Source organism: Varanus komodoensis, unplaced genomic scaffold, assembly GCF_004798865.1.
Source record: "Varanus komodoensis strain SLA01 unplaced genomic scaffold, ASM479886v1 scaffold34_3, whole genome shotgun sequence".
Taxonomy (NCBI): domain Eukaryota; kingdom Metazoa; phylum Chordata; class Lepidosauria; order Squamata; family Varanidae; genus Varanus; species Varanus komodoensis.
The window spans coordinates 134197-143021 of record NW_025335855.1 but is presented as its reverse complement, the minus strand read 5'-3'; the positions used below and the strand labels follow the sequence as shown (position 1 = coordinate 143021).

Genomic DNA, 8825 nt, shown 5'->3' with positions numbered 1-8825 from the left:
GAGCTTCAATAGTGTGATGTCGCCCAGCGGACAGGAGCTCAACAGGCGAAGTCCAGCAGAGAGAAGCAGGAAGGAGGCGGAGGTGCAAGCAGGACCTCACAAAGGTGAAATGTGCAGCTTTCGGAAGCCTTCCGGTAAAGGTGGCTGCAGTGGGAATGAGGTGGTTTTTGCCAGAGGCTGTGCGGATGATTCTGCCCCCACCGGCATTTTAGTGCATTTCCACGCTGGGCTGAGAGAAAGACAAACCTCTCCCTGCTACACACGGAAGCCGCAAAACAAACAGCTCCCTGACGTTCCATGCGTGAGAAAGCCGCAGTGTTGGGCTATCCCTTTCCCGCCCTTCCTAAATCGCAGAGTCTGGGGAAATTCCAGCATTACCTGTGCTGGGGCTTTAAACCATAGTTCGCGTGGTTGAATCTCATGTTCAGCTTACTCTCTCCCCAGAAATTGACCAGCGCTTTGGGCAGCGTGTGGTACAGCAGATTCCTGAAGCGCGTGAAGTGCACCACGTCCAAAGGGTACCCATCGTCCGAAACACGGTTCACCACCCAGCTGCCCGTTCTGGTGCTCAGGAAGACCTGTCGGAGGCAAAGGGGCAGAAATGGAGCCACGACGAGCCCGTGGCCACAGGCCATTCGCGATGCCTCCAGCACAGCCCATTTACACCTGCACATGGATCAGGATGGGGTGGGGGTGGCATGGTAGAGTCCTCGTGTGCACGGAAGGACTGTACCACTTCAGATTACAGATGGAGGAATCATTATTCCAGGTTTCCCCATAGTGGGAAGATGTACAGGTCCCAGCGTATTTCTCCCCCGGAATGTGGCCAAGGAGTAGAAGAAGGGTACGGTGGTACCTCAGCTCACGAACGCCTCAGTTCACGACTAAATAGGGACGCGAACAGAAATTTCTGAAAAATTTTGCCTCAGGTCTCAAACTCCACATCAGGTGATGATCCCGATCGCACCCATCTCTCCGCCCGAGTGCGCCCGCAATCACGCTTGCCACCCCCCCCCCCGCGCGTGCCCATTTCAAATTTTTTTGATTAAAAAAAAAAAGCTACAGAACGGATTAACCTTATTTACATTGACCCTTATGGGGACATTTAACTTGGCTCATGACCAGTTTGGGTCGCAACCAGAGTCCTGGAACGGTTTGAGTTCATGAGCCGAGGTACCACTGTATTTACCCCCAAAAGGGGGGAGCATTAGGCAGTAATTCTTGTCCTCTGCTCCACATCACAAAATGATTCGCGTTAAAATGCGCATTTGGGAGAGCGACCTGAGGACTTCACATTGTGTCCCGTTTTGTCCAACGGCCCATTGACTAGAATCACAGAATAGCAGAGTCGGAAGGGGCCATGAAGGCCATCAAGTCCATCCCCCTGCTGCTGCAGGACACCAAGTCACACCCTCCCACTCAGGTGGCCGCCCAGTTTCGTCTTGAGTGTCTCCAGTGTGGGAGAGCCCCCCACCCATCCGGGCAGCCAGTCCCACTGTCGTGTTGTTCCGGCAGTGAGGAAGCCTTTCCTGATGTCCAGCCTGAATCTGGGTTGTCACAACCTGAACTGATGATTCCGTGTCCTACACTCTGGTAACATCAAGAAGAGATCTTGACCCTTCCTCTTGTGACAGTCTTTAAGGGACTTATGGAGGGATGGCATGTCCCCCCTCAGCCTTCTCTTCCCAAGGCTGAACATGCCCAGTTCTCTCGTCTCTCCTCACAGGGCAGCGTTTCCAAATTCTGGCTCAGTTTTGCTGCCCTCTGCTGGACCCTTTCTACTTTTTCTGCATCTTTCTTAAATCTCAGTGCCCAGAGCTGGACACGGTGTTCCAGGTGAGGTCTGACTAGCGAGGAGTACAGAGGAACTGCTACTTCTCATGGGAGTTACTGCCAAGTAAGCATTCACCAGATCAAGAAGAGAAACCGGCCGCTCTGTTGGGGATCAGGCGGACTGAGTGTGGCCGGATCAGCCAAAAGGCCCAGTGCACCCGGACGCTTGGGGACTGGCCAGGCGAGCGAGGGCCGAGGGAGCTGACCTGCTTCGTGGCGTGGCTGAGGTCCACCGCGATGTCGGCCCCAGAGTTGCCCAAGCCGATGACAAGCACGCGCCGGCTCTGGAACTTGGCAGGTTCCTTGTATTCCCGGCTGTGTATAATTTCCCCCTTATACTTCTCAATGCCTGCGGAGAAGACAAGCAGAGGGAAGGATGCTATTCCTGGGGTGCTGGGCAGGTGCCCCTCGCAGCTGAGGAGGTGGGGGAGCGGAGGCCCCCCGGCTCCCAGGAACCTCCGTGTGGCTGGCAGCGCAGGGGACGACGTGCCGAGGTGTCCCCCGGTCACCACCAGCGCCGCTTTCTGGGGTGCGCGGCCAGAGCCATTGTTCCGAGACAGCGTTTTGGGGGGTCATTACAGTAACCGACCGATGAGCAGTAAGGCCGAGGTTGCTCAGCCCTCCTCACCTGTTCAGCCTTAGCCTAGGCGCCGAGCTGCGAGGCAGAGCCGTGAGGAAACAGACCCGGCTGCCCGTGTCACACCTGCTGGGGTGCGTTACGTGACGGCAGGTAAGTCACCGTGCTGGCCGAGCCTGGCCCCCGGCCCTGTGCAGGACGGGAGCACTGTTCCGAGCTTAAACAAAACGAACCCAGCCAGCCACCGGGGCCCGCACGGACCGCGGGTCCTCCCGAGGCGCTCAGCCTGTTTCCCCGGGCCACGTCTGTTTGCTCAGCACACTCATTTCTCCCACGATAGTTGCCTTGAGTCCAAAGCGAGGGCCAGAGGACAATCAGCTCGGCGTCTTGCAACCCGGACAATGGCGGTGGGGAAGAGGGAGGGACAGGGGGGCAGCCTGCCCAAAGGTCTGGGGGGCCATGCTGCCCACCCCGCTTCCCAGCCCCACGCCTGCCCTGCTTCCACAGCCGGATCGTCCTGGGCGTTCCAGAGGGGCCCGGAGGTGCCTTTAAACGGGGCAGGCGGGAAGATCCCAACTCAACTACAGAGGGCCCTTCTCACAACCCGGGAATTGCGAGTCTGTGTCACATGCAGAGAATTCCTAGGATCAGAAGCGTTTCTTTGGCTGCAGGCCAAGCACGAGAAACGCTTTTCAGTCAGGGGGCCATGACCTGTACAACCTTTGCGAGATCGGGGCCACAGCCAAAAGGTGGGGGGGCAGACACACTCACACAATCTCGCACACACAGCGTACAGGACGAGCACACAGGCGCTCCGACACCCAGAAGCCATCACACCAAGCAAGCGCAGCACGGGAACAAAACGTGTTTGCGCTCTCCGAGCGCAGCTCTTGCAGCGCTTCCAGGGGATGTGGGCGCAGAGTCCCGCGGAAACCTACCAGGAAACCTACAAGGAAACCTACCAGGAAACCTACCGGGAAACCTACCGGGAAACCTACAAGGAAACCTACCAGGAAACCTACCGGGAAACCTACCGGGAAACCTACAAGGAAACCTACCAGGAAACCTACCAGGAAACCTACAAGGAAACCTACCAGGAAACCTACCGGGAAACCTACCGGGAAACCTACCAGGAAACCTACCGGGAAACAAGTCCAGAGGAAAATAAGGGTCGATGTGGTGGCCGGTGCAGACCAGGACGGCGTCAAAAGTGGCCGACTCCTGCTTCCCGTGCACTTCTGTCGTGACCTTCCACTGGCCGGTGACGGCAAAATCCGGGCATTTTCTGATGTGGCAGACACGGGCCTTTAACAGAGGGGGCGGCTGTTAGGCTTGGCTAAATACGAATTTTTCATCTCAGCGAAGGGCGTGAATGGAAGCGCCTCCTGAACCGTGCGCTCTGAAGGCCTGCCTGGAGACGCTGCCGAGGGGCTGTGGGGCGGGGTGGCCGCGGGGGCCCTGCGCATGGTCCTGGTGGCTGGTCTTGTGCATAATATCGAGCACAGGGGAGAGCTGTTTCTTGCAGACGGTTGCAATCTGGGCCTGGATTGTGCCTGGCGGAGGGCCCTCCATGCCGGAGCAGTCCTTCCAAGAAAAGCAGCCCTTCTGGAGGGTCCCAGGGCGCTCCTGCAAATATGGAAGCACCACACAGCCGGCACCCTGCTAGCGCTGCCTGGCAGTGGGCGGGGGGGGGGTGAGCGGCTGCCTCCCCTCCTTGCTCAGACGTGGACTCTGGATTCGTGGCTTCGGCCACCGTGCCGCCCCTCCCTCCCTCCCTCAGAAAAGCCTCAGGAGACCGGCCGGACGCGATCTGCAGTGGGGTGCACGGGCCAAGAGCAGGTGGGGGCAGCAGGTGACTGCAGTGGGCAGGAAGGGGGGCCGGCCCCAGTCCGCCACCCCTCCTGGCCCACCGCCTAGGGTGAGGCTCTTGGCTGCCTTGTGGGGGGGGCTGGCCCTGCCGGCGCCTCAGCCCTGCAGCTCCACCCTGGGGGTCTCCAGGCAGGCTTCAGCTGGCCCGATCTTGTGTTGTGTTGTGTTGTCTTGCTGCTGCTTGTTTGCGAATTCCAGAACCGCAGAACAGACTCTGCGGTGGAGCCCCAGAAGCGGAGTGTGCGCGACACCCGTTCCACGGTCAAAGAGGGGACAGGCCTGCCCTGCAAAGCCAGGCCACTGGACGGCACCGGAACGCGGGCCAAGAGGGAGAGCCGTCCGCTCCCCCTTGCCTCGTGCTGGGAATCACCGCAGCGCCGCTCGCGAGTGCAGGTGGGGTGGAGCGGCTTGCCCGGGCCGTGGGGGCATTTCCCCCACCCAGGCACTGTGCTGTGGGGTCCAGGTGAGGGGCTAAACAGTCGGTGAAACAAACAGAACCGCTTTCCAATGAAAATCTGCGAACCCTGCTAGTAATGTTGCTGTGCAGAGTCACGTAAGCCCCCCAGCAGATTTCGCAGTTGGCAGGATGGAGATACGATAAGGCAATAGCCCTGCAAATAGCCAGGGCACGTCGTACATCCGCCATTGGCGTGTTTATTCTGCCGGGGCGGGATTTCCCCCGCAAAAGGAGCGTGGGTTGCCTTTTGCTGCCGGGTCCTTCTGTGCCGTTTTGGGCTCCCTCTCTGTCCGGGGGCTGTCTAATGAGCCAGGGCATAGAGTGACCCTCCTCACCTTGAAGCGAATGTGGCGGAGCAGGTCGAAGCGCTTCACATACATCCGGAAGTACTCCATGACTTTGCTGTGGTGCATGTAGTTGGGGAAGTCCTCCGGGATGGGGAAGTCGCTGTAGGTCATCATCTCCTTCGAGGTGTTGATGGTCAGTGACTTGTAAATGCTGGCCTGGCCCTCGATGTCATGCTCCTGCGGGGGGCGGGGGGAGCTGATTCGTGTGTGCAAAACCAGGGCTTTGGTGGCGCGCTTCCAAAATGGGCAGACGCTGCTGGACTGGAGACCATAGCGGGACGCGAGGACCCGTCTCTTGGCCTCTTTGGGGCGGGTGGGGAGGGCTGGGGGGGGCACTTGCTTGCACCCGGCGGAACTGAGCGAATGCAAGGGTCATGCGAAGCCCGTGGCCGTCCGCTCTGCAATGGCAAAGTAACTGGGGTAGAGATGGGTGCTGGCAGAACGCCGTCGCTCCGTCTCTAGCTCAAATTCAAGCTGCAAATCGGTGGCTTAAATTCATGGCAGCTCTGGGCTCAGGGGTGGCCAAAATGTGGCTACAAGGTGGAGTTTCAAGGCATGTCAAGACAGGCAGTTGCCCTTGGCTTGCCCACCACTTCTCTCCTCCGCGATCGGTATATCAGGAGATGATGGAAACACTGACCAAGAAGAGGGGAGGCTTCCCGTCCCCTGGCGGGCTCCCATATAGGGGATCCCTGAGGACGCAAGGCATGCTGGGGCAAGCGGGGAGGGAAAATAGCCCGCTGGAGACGGGGGGGGGGGGATCGTGGCAGTACAGCTCAAGCCTTGGGGGGGCCAGAAGGGGCTGCTGGGTATGGACGATAAGCAACCAAACATTCTGGAGAAGAATTAAAGGAAATATTCAGAGTCTGCTGAACTTTCTGAGTCTCTTATTGGGTGAAAAGCTTGGGTGAAAGCTTCCATAGTCAAAATATAAATTTTTGTGCTTTTACCGTGAAACTTCTACCCTGAATGGCTTAGGTCATGGAGACCTCCTGATAAGTCTTGATTGTGGCAAGACCCAAATATGAAGCTTACAGCCTTGCACCAACTTTGAAGCTGGTTTGCCTGTCGCCTGTCAAATGCGATGGGATAAAAACGCATGTTCCGCCAAGTATGAAAAACTATGGCATGCTGACAGACGCTCCCAGCCTTTCCAAATGTGCTTTGGGCACCCTTGTGGAAGGACTGAAGGGGCCCTGGAAGGGAGCAGGGAGAGTTCTGCCCTCTTGGTGCCTCTGCGGAAGCCCGAGCCCTTGGACGTCCGGCCCTCCAGGAGCTCTTTCGGGGACTAAACGGAGGGCAGGAGAAAACCCCACTGGGAGCCCTGGGGCCAGCAGGCAGCTTCCCCCATGCCCCACCCGGGGCCACATCCGTATCTCCTTCTCTGCCCGGCAGAAGTTCCACGCAGCTGCCACAGCTAGTTGGCAAGCCTTACGGAGGCCACGGTCCTCGGGGATCTGGCAGCTTTTCATCTCCGAAACGTGCCACATTTCTTTACCCAGTGCAGCTCCTGAGCCAGGCTACCTGTTATTCACCTGAGCACCTCCCTTGGTTTCTTCAGGAATGCTTTAAGCGGACGTCCTGAAGCAGAAGAGCTGGCCTTCCCTTCTCTGGATGCTGGCACACAGCTCGAGGCACCCGGCCATGCCGCGCTTTTGCCCAGGTGCAGGGAGGCAGAGGCCGACTTACCTGGAACCTCCACAGCCCCCCAATGTCTTCACCTCGCTCAAAGCAGGTGGGCTCCAGGCCCTCCTCCAAGCAGCACTTCAGGGCGGTGAGGCCACTGCTGCCCGCCCCCACGACCGCGACTCTGCGAACCATGCCGGCCTGTAAGAAGGGGACAGAAGAGCCTCTGTAGCCCCACCAGCCCGCACCCTTGGCTGTGCCGGCTGGGGCTGGAAGGAATTCTAGGCCACGACACCTGAGGGGCTTCCACCTGCCCACCCTCGTGCTGAGACAGCAATAGCGGAAGGGGTTTACCCAGATCCAGAGGCACGCACATCCACACCTTCCCAGCAAAGGTGTGAAAAGTATTTTGCTTATGCACTAGGCATCTATCCCTAAGTAAAAATACCAACAGCAAACCTTCCGGAGATTTGCTTGTTTATTAACCATGTCACCTTCTCTGCTAAAAAGCCGTCCAGGCAGCATCCATGACATCAACAGAGAAGGGCATCCCATGGAATTCTATGGGGCTCGCTCCCCAGCAAGCGTGGATAGGACTGCAGCCTTCATTGGGCGAGGGTGCCAGCATGTTCTTTGGTGTCCCTACAGCATCTGTCTTGTCTCGCCTTGTTTGGAGCCATCAGGACAATTTCGCTCAGAGTCCTCAGACAGTTTCTCACTTGCTATGATTTCCACAAGGGGGCGGTGCACTGTGCTAAAGACACCATCCCCTAAAATTACGCAAGGACCAAAAAGTGTTGCTCAGAAAATGACCAGCCCTTAACCCAGGCTGCCCTGGCACCGTGTCCCCTTGAATGCTCCTCACAGGCTGCGCACTGAACTGCCCATACAGCGTCTTTCGCTCATGCGCAAGGGGAGCCAGAGGCTAGGATGCTTTCTCGAGGCTCAAGGACCCAGCTTGCCAGAAGGGCCCCGCAGGCTCATCTCACAGCCACCCCTGCCAGGTGCAGGCAGTTCAGTCCTACCAAAACCCGGAGGCAGGGTGGCTGAGGTCGTCTCTCTCTCAAGCGTTCATACAGGGAGCTACAAGTCAGGTGCACCCACCTGTTTCGTGCTGGCTGTTGTGGAGGACCTCTTCTCCCCACCTTTGGAGGGTTAGATCTTCAGCGGGAGTTTTGCCCCTCAGTTGATTGTGGGAGAAGAACAAAGTCAGGGCATTTCTTGGTTCCTGGCCTTTACCAGCTCCAGGAGCTAGTTGCCCAGATGAGTCGAAAGATGCCTTTTAAAGGCACCCGGCTCTCCGGCCTGCCCACAAAGTAACTTGGGCGAGCCGCACCCAACACGCTTTTGCGTTGGGTGGACGTCACGGTGCTCTTCCATTCCCTGGAGACACACTCCTAAATCTCCTGAAGGGCAGGTTATCAGAAGGTGCCACTCAGTGAGGCCCAATAATACGCACTTGTGTATCCTCCAGCAATCTCAGGAATCAGTTATGACTGAAGAGGCAAGGGCTCTCTTGCCTGGCCAACATTTTTGGCCCTTTACCTGTAGACAGTCCATCACCTCTCCAGAAGGGGATGGGATGACTGGATAGCATCAGATCGCAGGTGTCTGTATATTTTCCAGTGGCTAATAGATCTGATAGATCTGATAGTGATTAATATATCAGATAAGCATCCCAGGCAGCCCTCGCCTGAGCCAGGATGAGGCAAGAGATGTGGTGTTTCTTTCATCGCAGCTGATCTGGCTCATGTTGCCCAGTTCTCCGGGAAGCTGTTGCGAGTGGCCCCGCTGGAATGAGCAGGAACGGCTTCCTTCCCCTAAAGCCCCCAGGAATTCCAGCCGGGCTTCTGTAGGACATCTGTGGCTGAATTTGCCTCACATTAACATCAGGATCTGGGCTGCTCTGGGGTGCCAGCTACGGAGGAGGTGAGCCTGAGCCGGGAGCCCTGGGAAGCCCTGCACGAGGACGAGCCCTTTCCCCGGAGCCCCCGTGCCACACAAGCGGGCCTCCTGCTTGCTCCGGGCCGGCTCCGTGCCTCGCCCTTGCTCGACCCCGGCCCTGCCTCGCTGTGCTCCCTGCCCAGCCAGGAGGTTCCGGCCATGCAGCTCCTGC

General features: G+C 58.1%; 1 protein-coding gene across 1 annotated transcript; it reads right to left on the bottom strand.

Moving 5' to 3' along the window:
- Nucleotides 1-374: 374 nt before the first annotated feature.
- LOC123027979 (flavin-containing monooxygenase 5-like) lies at nt 375-6904 on the bottom strand. Its single transcript, XM_044439360.1, has 5 exons — nt 6773-6904; nt 5072-5260; nt 3553-3715; nt 2040-2182; nt 375-578 (listed from the first exon to the last, which is right to left on the bottom strand). Exons 1-5 carry the CDS (start codon nt 6902-6904, stop codon nt 375-377), a joined length of 831 nt encoding a protein of 276 aa, XP_044295295.1.
- Nucleotides 6905-8825: the final 1921 nt, after the last annotated feature.

Coding starts and splice junctions, on each gene's coding strand:
- LOC123027979 (XM_044439360.1), bottom strand. CDS start 6,904: ATGGTTCGCAGAGTCGCGGTCGTGGGGGCGGGCAGCAGTGGCCTCACC. Junction 5,261..6,772: donor GGGGGCTGTGGAGGTTCCAG/GTAAGTCGGCCT, acceptor CGCCCCCCGCAG/GAGCATGACATCGAGGGCCA. Junction 3,716..5,071: donor TCCGCCACATTCGCTTCAAG/GTGAGGAGGGTC, acceptor CCTCTGTTAAAG/GCCCGTGTCTGCCACATCAG.